Source organism: Polyodon spathula, chromosome 2 (assembly GCF_017654505.1).
Source record: "Polyodon spathula isolate WHYD16114869_AA chromosome 2, ASM1765450v1, whole genome shotgun sequence".
Classification (NCBI taxonomy): domain Eukaryota; kingdom Metazoa; phylum Chordata; class Actinopteri; order Acipenseriformes; family Polyodontidae; genus Polyodon; species Polyodon spathula.
Window position 1 is genome coordinate 43,869,886 of NC_054535.1, and position 17,278 is coordinate 43,887,163.

The following is a 17,278-nucleotide window of genomic DNA, read 5'->3' on the forward strand; positions in this document are numbered from 1 at the left end:
ACATGATAAAAGAAAACAAAAATGAATAATCCAGAGCTTTGGATAACATCAGTTGTAAAACAGTTGATTATTGAACCCTGTTGGGCAACATTCTTGGAGGCTTTCCAGCAAACAGTCAAGGCAAATAGTGATGTATCTTTAGAGCACTTCTCTTCAACTCCATGTTACTCATATTAGTGATTTATTAACATTACTACATACAATAACAGTACAGTAAAATGAGGCCTGTGTAAAATCTGATTGAGTAATTATAGAGTGGCAGTGTTTAGAGCCGCCATTGTGCGATCATGAAAATAGACTCAAGTGTTTTTTAGCACCTGAAGAGATGGTCGTTGACGACAACTTGTGTACGTCTATACATATGTACTCCTTTCACTAGGAACAACTGATTTTAGTTCATTAACATCTTATTATGTCAATAAAAGTGAGCCTTTAAAAAAATGGAATGAAGTTGTTAGAATGAAGTACATACCGGTACGACTTGTTCATTCTAACCTTCATGTACACGTTTGCTCCAACAAACAGGGCAGCAGTGCATTTATAAGGAACATTAATTGTTTAGTTTTCAGGGATGTTTAGTTGGTTTATTGTTTTTTTGTTGTTTGTTTGTTTGTTTTTTTCAGATATACACTTTTAATGCTGCTGTGCTCAGTAAAGGGTCTACCTTAGGGTATAACTAATAAAGGTTTCATTGTGTACTTTGTGTGAGCAGTTAAAATTCTGTCTTCTGTTTTCAATAGAAAGAAAAAAACAGACTAAGGAAACTAAAGGATCAGCTACAGATGATATTAAAAGAAGACCCTCCCGTGAGAACCTCATTAGCTGCACAAGATCAGAAAGAATCAGATAAATAAACTCTTCTGTCAGTCATCAGGATTGTTTATTCTATACCTTTTGTTTTGTTTTTATAAAAATTCTATGTGCCATGGTTGTCAGTGAAAGAGTTTAATGTATGGTCAACTGAACTGGTAATCCTACAGTATTTTACGGGAGACAATAGAACCACTATTCCAAATTACAGAGGAAATGTATTTCTATTTGTCATTTAAATGTTTTTATTTTGTAAATTGTTTATTAAAGGTTTTTGGTTGTATTTTTTTTTTTTTTAAAGAAGTAAACATAAAACGAGGGCAAAAGCTTTGTTGCCACTATGACTTAACACAAAAGCATATGATATACTTTACCCTGAATAGATTACTGCAACTGTACAATGTGGCTTACAAAGTGGCTACCAAATGCTCACATATTCTTTATAAATAAGTTGGCAGTACCGCAATTATTCAAATAACTATTTTAACGCAGCAATGTCTATATAATACTTATGTTATTTTTAATGCTATTAAGTTTGAGTTGCTGAAAAGATGATATTTTATGACAGTGTCATAAAAGCAGTTCAGTATAATGGGTTTTGGATATACAACTAAATGCAGTTTTTGTGTTTGAACCATTCAGGAGCAGATTAAATCTAATTGTTCTACCAAATTCCTTGATATTCGAGCAACGATTGGAGGTGTTTTTTGTGGCTTCTCCAACTCAGCTCTATAATTTAATTTATATTTGTATAATAAGCATATTGAGATATATTAATTTGTGTTGTGGCCGTGTGGGTTTCCAGGCAGTTTCAGAACCTGCTTTTTTTATTTTATTTTTTTAAACGGGCCTGATTCATGGAAATTGTAACTTCAGTTCACTTCCAAAAACAATTAAAAAAAAATAAAATAAAATAGCATAACAGGAATGATGAGATTTGATTCTTCAGAAGAGAAACTGGAAACTGGAAAGCCCCACAATTAATTGTAACTTCTCAGAACACATAATTGTAGATTGAATCTGCATCTGTGACATTTTGTGTATTTCTCTTGTTTCTAGATTTTATTTCAAAATTAACTACACATACACATGATTTAAAAAAAAAAAAAAAACATACATTTTATAGACAATCACATAACTTTCTGTCATTCACGGCGTTAGGAAGTTTGAAGAGGGCCCCTGCATTCATACTGTAGGTCAACTTACATTTTTACTTGGTAGGTCATGCAAATGTGTTATGGTTTTCAGTACTGGGGAGAGAAAATGTAAGAGACAGTATAGTAATTCAATTGATAATAACAGTGCTGTCACACCAAATAAATAACTGAACAACTGATACCAAAGTCAATCTGGTTAGCTGTGAAAATAGTAAGAAATAGTATTTCCTGTCATTTTTGTTGTGCCTTGTTTTGTTCCTATGTTGCTACTGTATGTAATCGACAGTAATTTTGCCCAGCTTCTCCCTGCAGTTGTAGCCTAAGGCCACTGGCATGGAAAGCCGTGTCATTTGCTACCAACTGAGTTTCTTGATGAGAGCCTGACCTAGCCGACTCATCTGTCACCACTGTCTCATTCCTTTTATTTACATCTGTCTTTAGCATTCTAATTACTCTCTTTATTGCTTTAGCCTGGAGGAATGAGCAGAAAACTGAGGGCACCAGGTTTTAACCAATAATAATAAAAACATAACCCCCACTTCTAAATGTGTGTCGTGTAAAAATACACGAAGCATATATGAGTGAATCTCAAATTAAATTAAATACAACTTGAAGCCCAATAATGTGTGCCTTCATCAAATTTTCTATTCAACAATTCTGACAAAACTATATATATTTTTTAATATCAGTCAAAATGAACAGAATAATACAGGCATAAAAAGTATTAAAACAGCAGCACAAATTCGCGTTGATATGTATGATGTGATGAAACTTATTCTAGTATGTGTACAGCATACAGTATGTGGTTTGTTCACTATTTTTGATTGATCGATATAAGTGATTTAACAGAGAACTGTCGTATGTTCATTTTACAATTCTTAATAGATATATAGAATACCTAAATGAAAACATGTCTATGGTCGCACACAAAATGAGCCTGTCTTGCATTTCAGTGCGTTGTGAATCAGGTCCAAAATACAGCGAAAGGTGAATTCGTCTCGTTCAGGGTGCTCTCTCACATTCGCCTCGTCTGGATCGCTTACAGTCAACTGTAATTTGATATCTGAGATAATGTAGACATATGGAGAGAGCATCTTATAAACGAATAACAAGGGGAGGGCAACAAGTTAAGTGCATTCATTAAGAAAGCTTAAGTTCATGTTCATTGAGCGTGAATTTAGATACACCCGCACATTTGCAGACATGCAAAACAACAAGTAGGCGGGGTTTGATAAACTGATAAGGATTCTTCATTCGTTTTAAGGGGCGGGACAGGTGGGGGGGTGCGGGGGCTTGGCTGAATGGTAATATATAACCTAATTCCAATAAGGTACCTTGACCATTAAACAACCACTGTCTGAAACGGGGGATCGTCATATTGTGTTTTGTTCTAAATTAAAAAGTCAAATTTGAGGGGGGAAGGACTAGTATATATAGTTCTGAGTCTCATTCTGTAGAATTCTTGTCTAAAATGGCATCAATAACGGGGCACACGCAGTCTTTAATGAGCTCTCAACTTTAAAGACTTGAAGGATATTAACAAGCTGCTTGACAAATGGTGCATAGAAGCACATTAAAGACGCTGCTAATGGAGCGCATAATGACGGCTAATTTTCGATCAGATATAAATTAGAGCCCCCAACCGTTATTTGCCTTAAGGACTTTATGTAAATGATCCTGTTCTGTATAAACTGAAAGGCGAAGAGAGCCCTGCCATGTTGGCACTCCTTGTGGATATGATTAATAGATCTGCAGCTGAACAGGGCTGACAGCTGAAGGAACATACATCCACAGACAACTATACAGTGTTCTTGTACGAAATACCGAATCTACGCCTAATTCATTTAGAGCATTAGCATCTAGAAAAGCACAAAGAAATAACGTTAGGTGGTTGTGCTCAAATGAAAAAGTAATATACGAACGTACATGGTGTATACAATTAAAGACGTATCTTAAAAAGGAATACCCAATGTAATCGTATACGAGGATGTGGGTATAAACACGTGAAGCAGGCAACGTATTTAAAATTGTAGACCTAAACACTGCGGCTTTTAATCTAACGATTCATAAGAGGCAAATCAATAATAAACATTTAAATATTGAAAGGGGTCCGACAGTGTGAGTTGTCTGAGGATATTGAAAGGATATTATTTTATCATGATGTTAAAACCTTTTGGGGTTTTGGGTTTTTTTTTTTTTTTTTCAAACCGGGACACCGAATCTTAATTGACTGAATATTTGTTTGTACAGCATGTTGCTGCTTTCTTGATTAAATATTTATATGATCGATTGTCTACTGGCAAATAGCTTGACATTAGTTATTTTTCCTCAACAGATTGCTATTCACATTCAAAATTATATTACAACATTACGGTGAAACACATAAAGCATTTCTGCAGTTATAATATGTAAAGGCCTAGCGTGTCGTGTATGGGTGGTATGTGTATATATTATATATATATATATATATATATATATATATATATATATATATATATATATATATATATATATATATATATATATATATATATATATATATATATATATAGATAGATAGATAGATAGATAGATAGATAGATAGATAGATAGATAGATAGATGGGGGGACAAAATCTAAGAAAATTTGAGAAAATGTCCCCACAAAGATAGTAACTCCTGAAAAAACCACGTTGTGGGGACGTCCCCACTTTATAAAACACGTTTTTAAGAACTAGATATGACTTCAAAAAATAGGAATAATAACATGTGTGCGTGTGTGTGTGTGTTACTTTTGTATGTATGTGTGCATGTATTGGGGATGGGGCGCGAGAGGGTGAGGGGGTCATTGATAAACATCCTTTCCATTCCTATCCAGTCCACTCATTAGAGGTCACCCTCATCTGAAATGTATGTATTTTCATGCTATGTGTTGCTTTGCTTTTATACCTCCCTGACAGATTCTGGTGCATACGCTTATGTAACGGCCGACGTCAGAACTAGGTATTTTGTTTACCTTTGATGTACCATAGCCTCAACACGCTGTCCACTTATTTAGTACAATAAATACTAAAGTGAAATCGTCTTATTTAGTATGTATTCTACTAACTAAGATGCAGTGTAACTGAGAGATTTATATAATGTTTTATTTTACACCATATATAGTTACTGTACATAGCAACTAAAACGTTGTTATTTAGGGTTAGGGTTAGGCTAAGTACCATAGAAATGATACAGCATGCACAATATCACTTCATAATTAAATCTTTAAGTAGTGTTAGTAATAGCGACATCTAGCTAATGTTAATATCATGGCAATGAAACAATATTGCCTCTATTTTAGTACCTTACATGCTAATTAGGGGCATTTCACCTTAGTACCTATAGTACTAAGCAGGCTTGAGAATGGGGTACATAGCCTATAAGGAATTCTGCTGGGTGAGTTTCAGCTGTTAGAAGTTCCTATTATTTAATTATATTAACTTTTAGTAAATCTACAAAATTTTGACAAGTGAGTTTTATTTATTTATTTATTTCTGTCAAAATAGTTTATATCTGAGACTTGAAAATACCTGAACGATTACGTGATTGTTTATAGAATGTAAACAAGAATGTAGGAGATAAAGCTGTCCTCACGTCAAAGCTGTGACAGACAGTGTTGAAAATTCGCCTGGGTGTTCCATTTCAAACTCAAAAAAAAAAAAAAAAGTCCGGGCATGCGTATTGCACCAAAGTGTGGAATTTTGACGACATTTAAAAACGAGAGAACAACCGGTTTGAGACAAACTGGCTTGTCAGTGAATACAATCATAAACGAAGACTATTTTAAACATATCGTGGTAAAACTGCTACATGCGAGCAGTCAGATATGTGTTAACTAAATTCTTCAAGAAGGAATATGAAACGTGTTGGTATCTCATTCTGACGTGTTTGTTGCAGGTTGTTTTTGTTTTTGTTTTAGGAATGTCTAGCCTTGTTGTTTTGTTCAGAAAAAAATCATGAAAGAGTTTTTAATTTAAAGGAAACAATTTAAGCAGACTAACCCCACGTTTATATCAAGAATCACAATTAATGTTGACAACCAAAAATGTATTTATCGGGCAGCGTGAGACAATAATATGAATGAGTGGTGTATGATAATACAGCAATATAGATGTGTAAGTGAAAATAGTTACAAGTAAGCACCATTGCACGCAAATATAGCACTGATAAAAAACAAAGAATCCGTACTCATGTGGGCCCTTGATGCAGGCATACACCTTATTGACCCCTTCATTAAACCTATAGCTCAGTTTCATTTGGGCTTTTATACCTATGTGGACATGTATATGTTGTGGAAAAGGAAATAAGATTGTCCTCCATTAGCCTTAGGGAAATGAACACAGTATTAAACAATACCTGGAACACATAATTTAGGTTATTAAACAATTCATTTGAGAAAGTGTTGGGTTTAATATAACCTTAATAGAATTAGAAAAAAAAATTGGACACAAAAAGCTTAACTTGCACGTTCTCCACTGTGAGCTTGAATTCTCTTGTTGGCCGTGTTTTTTTTTTTCTGTTTGTTTGTTTGTTTGTATGTTTGTTTTTTTTTTTTTTTTTTTAAGAATACTTATGTGTTGAGTTCTCATGAGCATTCCTTGGAGAAAATAGAAAACCATATTAGAATTTAAATGTACGCTATTATTATAACACAGTATATTACACACACATCCTTTTTTGTTTTTTTTAGGAATACAATAGTGTGTTCTATATCAGAACATTAATATAAATACATTATTATATTGGAATACAGAAATGTTATTACAGAAGACACACACACACACACACACACACACACACACACACACACACACACACACACACACACACACACACACACACTATTATTATAATAAAATAGATAAATACAGACTGATAGACTGATATATTGGTAGACTGCGTTTACACAAAATCTAACAGATTCACCATATATACATGTATAATACTAAGGATTCAACAAAGACCTTACAAACTGAGTTGACAGCCGTTACTCACCCAAAGCATTGTGTTTGAAAATGAAACACGAGCAGAGAGCGTTTGTATTTGCACTCGCACCCCACCTCGAGTAGTTTCTGAAAAACACTTCACATTCTTATAACCACCACAAAACCATTGCATATTGTATTAGCCTCCATTGCAGAAAAAATAAAATAAAATCACAACACCACTGCAACTCTATGAACGAAATTTATTATTAACGAAATCGTAATTAGACCAAATATGTATCTGGCATCATAATGTTAAAAAAGGGAAACATTATTAATATAATAATAATAATAATAATAATAATAATAATAATAATAATAATAATAATAATAATAATAATAATTCTAGTGTTACATTTCTGGCCTGTGGTTCTTCTAATTTAAGATTAAAAGTAGTAACGTCTTTGAAGGCAGACATTTGGTGTAAATGTACAGTTAAAAATTCTATTCCTGGGTCCCCAGGCAGAGCTCCACCAGTCCCAAGCTTCATTAAATTTTTATCAACATCCCAGGGAAAGAAGAAAAATGGTAAGGGAAAAGAGGAAAGTAAACTAGAAAACCTAATTATTGCAAAAATACAATTAGCTAAAATTGAGCATCCTTTGTATTATTAGTAGTAATATTAGTATTACAGTTATTATTAGTATTATTATAAAACACTAATACTATTGATATAGACTTGTTCGTTGTTTTGTTGTGTTTAGTAGATTTTTTTTCTAGAAATGTCTTTCCTTTATTTATTTGTTTTACTTTTTCGATAAAAGGTTAATACAAAGCTGATCTAAAGGGAATAGAAATGTACTTAAGCTGATGTTTACGCTGTTAATTTGCATAACTAGATTAATGAATTGTGTAATATATACATAAATAGATTAAAATTAACAAAGTACATTTGTGTAAAATGTAACCATAACTGTGCTGTTCTTAATCAGATTTGACACAAAACATGCTTAGAGTTTGTGTTATCTTTATTGTCACATTCAATAAGTTTGACCTCATATTTTAAGCTTTCGGTCGTTTATTTAGCACATGTATTCTTCTTATGGGTTCTAAATTGAATTTTCCAGTCTATGAAAGTTAAGTAGGTGGCTTGCTTCACTGGGGAGATGCCCTAAGCACACCGAATGGGAATGTCAAGCAGTGAGACTCAGTACAAAGTTCATTTTTATTCCCGAAGAGAATTTCACATTCCAGTTCTTCCTGACCCACAGTAATTAGAGATAACTAATGATTACTTACTTACTCCTAGTAATTATCTAGTCTTCGTAATTCGCTGTGCAATTTATTGATTCGCTCATATTAGCTTATTAAGCGAACGGCTCATTATTGTATAGGAAAAGAGAGGTTACGATATAGACACTCTTTTCCCACACCGAGAACATTTTAATTGATCAAACCTGTGAATATCTCAATTATCTGGTTAATTTCTAAAATGTTTCCGTCAATTTGACCCCCCTCCATATCCAAATGGCTGATTCACAACGCTTAGAGCAGTCATTAAAGTTTTAATTAAGATAAAGATTGTCCTGTGACCAAGATAATTGACTAACTTTTGCTTTTGCCCTATGGTATATTGCCTTTTAAAATCAAGAGACAGTTCTTAATACCTGCAAATCATGATTGAAAAGCCATTGTACAAGCTCCTATAAACTACAACAGCCTGGTTTGCAGTATATCAAGCAAAATCATTCATATATCAAGATTTCAAATTCTCACTTTCACAAATACATAATTGATACGTTTATTTATGTATGGGTTTATTCCTTTTTAAATATGTTCATAATGCAGCACATAATTGGAATAAACATTCAGGCTAATCATGAATTATGAAATTTTGCAAACTGATGGATTAGTTCTTCATTTCAAAATAATTATAAGGGAAAAGATATAAAATCAGCAACATCCAATACATACCATATCGTGACGTCATTTGACATGGGGGGCGGGGGGTTAAAATGTTCTCAAACTACCAAATAAAACAAATTGATTATGATCATCACGTTTAGCGTTGGGTTTTAAGTGTTTGTTTACTGTGGTTTGTGCGTTTGTTCAAAAAAGAAAATGTAAACGTGATTTACAATTCAAATGTAGGCTGCATAATGCATTAATTGATAACATACATAAATGGAACGTAACATATTGACCGGGCAAGGCAGGCATTTTAAAAACACGCCAGGATAGGTTGAAAGATCAAGTGACTTGTGTGTGTATATATATATATATATATATATATATATATATATATATATATATATACACACACACACACACACACACACACACATTTTGTATGCAATTCTTAAAATGTAATTTATTTTATCAATGGTTTATTCATGATCATTTGTTATAAATCGTGTTATTTGTGCATATTAGTAATTAAGGAGCGGCGTTTTACAAATTTTACAAATGTTGAGGTTTTTTTTTTTTTTTTACAGCAGGCATCTTGGATATATTCTGGGGACATATTTTACAAAAAGCAGCTTATTATCTTGCAAATACACCCAAGGGCACACTAATGACAATGTGCGTATTTGTTTCCAGGGCGATGCTATGCCTAAACTCTCTACGTGGTCAAATCTTTAATGACATAATCTGCATTTTAAAATACACTTACATTTTAAAACAGTATTTAAAACAAATGGTGGGGGGGGGGGGGGGGGGGGGGGGGGGGGGTTAACATGTATTTTTGTTTAAATGTTTTACACACGTGCACTGTTCAAATTATTGCCTGGTTTGAGCACCAATTAAATGGAGAGTATGAACCTGTCCATGGTGCTGAAATGTATGGTTTACCGGTCAACGTGTGATGCTGAGTAACAGCAGCATATTACTGATTTCGAAAAATATCAGACCGAAGCAGTCACGAATGCCATGCAGACTTTTTTTTTTTTTTTTTTTTTTTAAATGCAAATGTATTTGTTTCACTTAAAAAAAAACGGTATATCACATTGTATACATTTTTATCACCTTTAAAGAAAATAAACACTGTTAAAACACATATACTGTAATCCCAAGATTGATTATATTTGTGTTGAAATACAAGTTGTTGGCTGTATATTTAAATAAAGGATGCCATGCTGGCAGGCGAAGTGTTTTTTCTGGGGTTTTGACATCTGGCAGGGTTGCGCTCCTGGGACCTATCCAGTTCTCTATAGACTCCTTGATTGGAGTCTAATAGAATATTATCAATTTCTCCGAGGTACTGTCTATCCTTAGCTGGGAAAAAAAAAACTGCCAACATTTTGCCAACAGAAACGTATCTTTATCATTGTAAAGTACAAAATAAAATAAAGATTTTCGAACACAAAATATATCAGACATCGATTAGGATTAGCATATTCTATTTGGTTTTATATGCCTTTAATAATTCTACTCCAACAAATCCTTCGAATAGGTTGTCTTCAAGAAGAAATATATGTATATACGCCTCACTCTTTAAATGTATAGGATATAGGATGAAGGCTATTGTAAATTGAAATACAAAATATTAGTAATTGTGTCTCTTATATTGCAATGTTTAGATTGCATTGTTGGGGCTAATAGAAATCCTAAATCCAAAATGAACACTCAGGAAGTAAAATGACAATAACTTGACCTACTAATAATGTAACTCATTGAATTCCATGAAAATGTTAAAATCGGTTCTTTAATGAAAGACATGTGGCAATGCAATATTTAAATGACGTAAAAAGATACATTAATGTAATAAATAAATCAAAATTTCATTTGACATGTAACCAAGAACGACAATACAGAAAGTACGTTTTCAAACGGTCTCTGCTATAACAACAATACAGTAACATCTGTAAGAATATATCTATATGTGCATCAACTCGTTCCAATGATATATTTACAGTAAACAAGTACAGTTCCATGAAACCAATTATTTAAAAAAAGCAAACAGTACTAAACAATATGATTTAACAAGCAACAACTTAAGAGTTCATCATTTTCATTAACACGCTGATGTTTACATACAAATCTCAGGAAAATGTTTTTTTAAAAAAAAAGAAAAGAAAACAATTAATATCTAATATGCCTTTCTATTTGTAAATGTACTAATGTAAAAAGAAGCGTCTACGTTATTTTAGACAGTTTACTTAACTGCCATTTCCCTTGGAACATCGTACACATTTTACTTGCTTTAAGAATGAGATTTTCTCAAGCAAAACGAGGAGGGAATCCCAATAAATATGTAATGAAGTAAACATTACCTCACAAAATAAATAGTTAATGGGATGAGACCCACGCAGTGTAGGCTATTGCAGAAGTATTACAAGCAAATACAAACAATTTTGGCAAATTAAACCCAACACTGGCAAACATTTAAATTTCTCATTCACGCTAGATATTGTGTAAGGTATAGAAAACGATTATTAAATTATCCCTTTCTTTGACACAGCTTGAACTTGAAATATTTAGTTATTTGCAAATAAATGTTTTTAATTGTCTTTATTATTCTGTCATCACTCTTTAAATTAAAGAGGCATAATTAATTAGACAGCTCAAAATTAAGTATATAGACGTCTAAATTAATAATTTAAAGGGAGCTGTTTGGCAGTAATCTAATAATAGCTTTTAGTGGCAGCAACAGGGGTTGTCTGATTCCTCTCGTCGCCTCCTTACAAACATGCCAGCTTGTATCACAATAAATATGAAAATGGATTTATATACGTGCGAGTATAACGTACAATATGTGTAAGCCGAATGGCTGCATTGATTTAACCATATACGGTTACGATTGATTTCTGATCTATTATTTTTCATTACTGAAACATATGTCTTCATTGAGAAAAAATAATAGTGAGGCATAGTAAGGGAAAAAAACAAATTATCTTACTTGCTCAGTCAAACGATCCTTTTAAAATGATTCCATCGCCCTTCAGGAAAAAAGACATGTCAGTTTGTTTATATTTTTTGAGTGCAATTTTTAGTCACTTCAGATATGACGAATAATTTTGTTTCAGAGTTCAAGTCCTTGATGATTGAAAAGTCAATACGAAATATTATACAAATCGAGTCTCTTAACAGTATAAGAGTTCTTGAACCTTTCACTGTTTTCTTTTAAATTGTCAAAGATCAAGCTAGATGCACGCAGAGTATTTCATCCTTTTTTGTTTCTGCCTCTGGTTACAAAACCAGACCCGGACCACATTCTTTTTCAGATCTAGCTTTTCTGCAATGGCTGCAATTTTCTCAGAGGAAGGACGAGGTTGAATGGCGAAGTAAGCCTCCAAAGACCTCTTCTCTGGGGCAGCTATGGAGGTGCGCTTCCTCTTCTTCTCTGCCCCGTTGAAGAGCTCGGGCTTGTTCATTTTATCCCTGTGCGATTTTTCTGCCTCCTCCAGCCAGGCTTGCAAAATCGGTTTCAGGGCGATCATGTTGTTGTGAGACAGCGTGAGGGACTCGAATCGGCAGATGGTGCTTTGGCTCAGGGATCCCACACCTGGAATCTTCAGGTTGGCCAAGGCTGACCCTACATCCGCTTGGGTCACCCCGAGCTTGATCCTTCTCTGCTTGAATCTCTCCGCAAAGGCTTCCAGGTCTCTGGGATCGGCTTCAACTTCGCTCATGCAGCCCATATGAGATAGCCCGTGGGCATGGGCCATGTTGATAGCTGCCTGGTGCATGGGGTTCATGCCTGCCATATGGCCAGGGTGGGCTGGCGTCGAGACAACAGATCCATCCATCCCTGCCATTGCCCCAAGAGCCAGCCCTGGAGTGATGTGATCGAGAAGGTCCCCTTCCATGGCTTGGTGGGGTTGGTGGTGGTGGTGATGATGGTGGTGGTGGTGGTGAGATGGGTGGGAAATAGGTACGGAGGAGGAAGAAGAAGCCGAGGAGGTACAAGGGATAGTGTTCATGGTGTGATAGGTAGCGTCTGGCTTATAAGGACTATGATGAACAGGGTGATGGTGGCTCTTGGTCTGATGAGAGACTATATCCACAGCAGCCAAAGCTTCAGCTCGGGCCAGTAAACTCTCATCCAAACCTCCAAATATATTGCTCTGCAATTGCAAATAGAATGCACACATTACTGTCAGCAGGGAATTCTCTCTCCACTCTTCAGATTAAAACATTTCCAGAATGTTTTAAAAAAATTCTAATAAGAACATACAAAACAAGACACATGCAACATCCCAGGTCATAAAAATTAATATGAAAGGCAAGCCCGACTGAATACATAAGTTGGGAGAAAAAAAGATTGGAGGTGTTGGGTGATTTGCTGTGCAGACATGAAAAAAACATCAAGCAAAAAAGTGGGCTGTCAAAATGTGCCTTTAAGGGGTGATTATGCAGAATACATACCGGTGGGGTTGGGAGACAGGCTCGGCGCATCGCTTCCGAGCTGCTGCTGCTGATAGTAGTGCAGTGTCTAGAAGTAGAAGATGAGGAAGGTGCACTTGAAGTCAAAGCAGACGACGAAGAAGAATGCAAGCTGGAATACTTGGGTTCGGGCAAGCTGGTGTGAGGCATGCTGAATGCCTGCTTGCTGTTCAGAGACATCATCATCATATTTGCAGGAGATAAAGTTGAGGCGAGCGCCTCTACAAGTTCAGTCTCCGCCTCTTTAATGAGAACAACTCTCAAGCTCACTTGCTTGTTAAAGTCTCGAGACGTTGTTTAATAACTAGCGGGTAAAATAAAAAAAAATATATATATATATATATATATATAAAATAAATAAATAAATAAATAAATGTCTGTTCTCTGTTTAGTGCATCTATTATTGCCCCTCTGGTCGGGGGTCTCTCTCGCCAGGTGTTACATGCTCTAATACCTCACAGTGTTGTCGCGAGTAGCGTTGACTACTCTAGTAAAGAGTGCTCGCGCTGTAGGCACGCGCCACTTATAACAGATACCCGCCTCCTGTCATTTTGCTTTTTGGATTTTTAAGTCTCTTGCTACACTTCTTCTTTCTTGCTTTTTTTTCGCTGGATGCTTTTCCTGCTTAGGTTGCAGTATCAGTCATGTTTGCCGCTGTTACTTTACAGAATTATTGTTGTTTTGTTTCTTTGTCTTTTTTCAGTCAGGTCTCCAAAACACAAGCCGGTGATGATGTAGCACACTTTGGCTACTTTCTTCAGCAGCCAACACAAGTGCAAATTAAATTAGGAGATGGTGACAGTCTCCGGTCTGCTCGACTCTATTGAATGCTGCGGGGACTCGGTTTCCTCTTCTCTGAGGCAAGAACTGTGCTCGCTCTCTCTCTCTCTCTCTCTCTCTCTCTCTCTCTCTCTCTCTCTCTCTCTCTCTCTCTCTCTCTCTCTCGCTCTCTCCCCACCTGAAAAACCTTTCATTGGATTTATTATTCTTCATTAGCCACAGCACAGCTGGGGGTGGTCCGCGCATGGGCACTGTTTGGAAAGACACCCTATTCTCGCTACCACTGCTTACATTGTGCTTCGCATCAACTTGAAGTTTACCGATCACAATGTATCAACAACTGACAGCAGCCTACCAACAACCAGAAGACGACTATTGATTATTAGATTGTTAGTTTAATGTCTGGCATGGCTAGCTGTTATTTAAACCAGAAAAAAATGCTTCAAATAATGGCTATTATGAGATAGTAAGAGAAAGGCATGTAGTTCCAGTGATATAAAGAAATAACAACTCAGAACGTTATCTACGCTGCATCTCCGTGAAATGAAATAAATCAAAGTGAAATGCTTGACTATCATTTAATTATGGCGCGAATAGCGCCGTGGAAGAAGTAGAACAACATCTCTAAACAAATTATGGCAGGGCGAGGAAGGAATTATTAGATTTAAATTTCATTTAGGCTCGCGAAACACGGCTTTTCAATATGTAATCTTCTACGCCTCATCTGATTTATATGCCTAATTCACCTTGACGAATTTATTAGTTTTTGTAATAGTAACAAAAAAAAAAAAAAAAAAAAATTAGAAGCTCTTTTATTAATGACAGTAGAAAGTGATTTTTGAAAGTCTTTAGGATTTGATTGCAAACCCAATACAATTCAACTCTTGTCGCATCAGGCTATTATCACATCTTCCTACTAATTAGGGTACTTCATCAGTGATATAATTAAAAACCTTTAATCATATTCTAATTAACAAGGGTTGTCTAATTTGTTTAATCTGTTAGAAAGCTTTGCCTGGGCTAATTGATATAAATCCGCTTGCATTTGGATAACATATACTGTTTTACTATTCAAATGCTACCACTATAGCATCCATTGTGTACAATAAATTACTCAAGGTGCAAGAAATGCATTTTTTTTTTGTTACAAGCTATAAATAAGCACTTTTCAGAACCATTTAAACTATGTTAATCAATCTAGATATTTATTTTTTTAAATATTTATTTTTTATAAAAAGCACAATTTTTTGTGTAGCCTTTGCCAGAAAAAAATACATATATTTATGTTTTGCCTTCATTTTATCTGACCTATTATTTGCTTTGTATTTAACAAATATATTAATAGATTTGTCCGTTATATTTAGTAAGACGTTACAGAATTTAGTAGCATTTATCTTTTTTTGCTGCCTAAACACAATATTTCTTGCATATGTGTTGCATCAATATATTATATTTTATCCGAATAATAATAATAATAATAATAATAATAATAATAATAATAATAATAATAATAATAATAATTCAGAACAGCTTTTCTGTAAAATGGGTTGACTAACTGCGCTTAGCTTGTAAAAAAGTCAAAATTGTACAGCATACTAATTAATTAACCATATCCATAGTTCATTGAAGCACTCTCAATTCTTATATGTTTGTGTGTGTGTGTGTGTGTGTGAGAGAGAGAGAGAGAGAGAGAGAGAGAGAGAGAGAGAGAGAGAGAGAGAGAGAGCGTGTATGTGAGTGTGTGTGCGTGTGTGTGCGTGTGTATGCGCGCGTGTGTATGCGTTTAAAATCTGTTGCATAAGATCTATGTCCAATTCTAAACATGTGGCAGTGTAGCGAGACTCTTAAAATATTAGAGAAAACATATTGACGGTTTTAGTTTTGCCAATATAGCGTTTTCTCTGTGAAGTTCAAACATTTGCATTCAAAGGTACAGGTTATAGCATACAAATTAGAAACAGACAATACATTGATGGTTAGATATGTTAGTAAGTATTCCTTGAAATTATAGATAATACAGGTATCATTGTCATTAAAAAAAAAAAAGAATGTTATGGTAAAGTACAAAATGACAATGTTCTTTTGTTCTGCAGTATTTTGAGGATCAGTGGCTACGTGCTCCATATGAGCACACAGCCCCTTTTCAGCCGCTTACAGTTTCTCAGCAAAACTAATTAAACTATTTTCGTGGAGAGTAAATGGTTAAGAAAAACGAGGATGGAGACAAGAAGCTGCAGAAATCATTGAAATTAAGGGGTATGTGTGAGGGATCACTAGCAATGCTATAACTGGATCATCGCTCTCTGTCATATGGTCCACTCAGCCTCTTTGTTTGTTAATAGCTTTTGGCACTGCTTTCTGCTACCCTTATTTACAAGGGCAGTCTAGATGTCCCAAAGCAGCGACAGAACTACTGTTAAAGTGCACTGCATTTGTAATCCTTCAAAATGACACTAGTCAGGTGGCTTCTGCTCACAAGTGGGCTGCCGAACATTTTAAAACAACTTTTAATACATCCGGCCGAGACATCAAGGAAAAGTGTCACCTCGCATATATTGCACGTTTTGATTTATGATGAAACTTTAAAGAAATTATTTATATTTCACCGACTCTAAATCGGCGTATGAAATTTGTATTCACACTTTTAAGTATGTATTTTCTCAAAGAAGTACATTTACCTACTGCCAAGCTACCTGCTTTGAAGTACATTTTGAATGAAATATCCGAAAACACAACCTTACAGTTATACACGTGTTGGCTATGCATGTGTCACTGTAAACCCAGTAAATCCTATTCATATTTATAAGCACATGCCATTCTGTTGTGTGTGTGGTATATTAATATATATTATATATATATATATTATAGATAATATATAGATAGATATAATATATATATATATATATAGTCAGAGAGAAAACCCAGGGTCGCGTAGGTTACAATGGTTACATTGCAACCATCACATCTTGTAGGTTACATTTTGTAATTGTATCTTTTTTTCTTGTTTGTTTGTTTGTTTGTTTGGGTTGTTTTTTTTGGTGGTGGTGCGGGGACGGGGAGGGGAGGGGTTTACTCAACACCAGCCGGTGATAGAGAATGATTTCTGCATTGGTCTGTTTTTATTTTTATCTGTTTGGTCAGAAAATGTACATGTCAATTCCGTAAAAAGTAACCCGGCCCACTCCCTCTCCGAGAATAT

General features: G+C 34.8%; 1 protein-coding gene across 2 annotated transcripts; it reads right to left on the reverse strand.

Annotated features, from left to right (window-relative positions):
* Positions 1 to 12,056: 12,056 nt before the first annotated feature.
* Positions 12,057 to 13,495, reverse strand: LOC121327977 (POU domain, class 4, transcription factor 2-like). 2 transcript variants are annotated; one of them, XM_041272385.1, is made up of 3 exons: positions 13,397 to 13,495; positions 13,278 to 13,321; positions 12,057 to 13,009 (listed from the first exon to the last, which is right to left on the reverse strand). In XM_041272385.1, exons 1-3 carry the CDS (start codon positions 13,486 to 13,488, stop codon positions 12,057 to 12,059), a joined length of 1,089 nt encoding a protein of 362 aa, XP_041128319.1. In that variant the 5' UTR covers positions 13,489 to 13,495. The 2 variants fall into 2 exon arrangements, with proteins under 2 accessions (XP_041128319.1, XP_041128310.1); XM_041272376.1 differs by having other exon boundaries at positions 12,057 to 12,980; positions 13,282 to 13,495.
* Between the last annotated feature and the right edge of the window lie 3,783 nt (positions 13,496 to 17,278).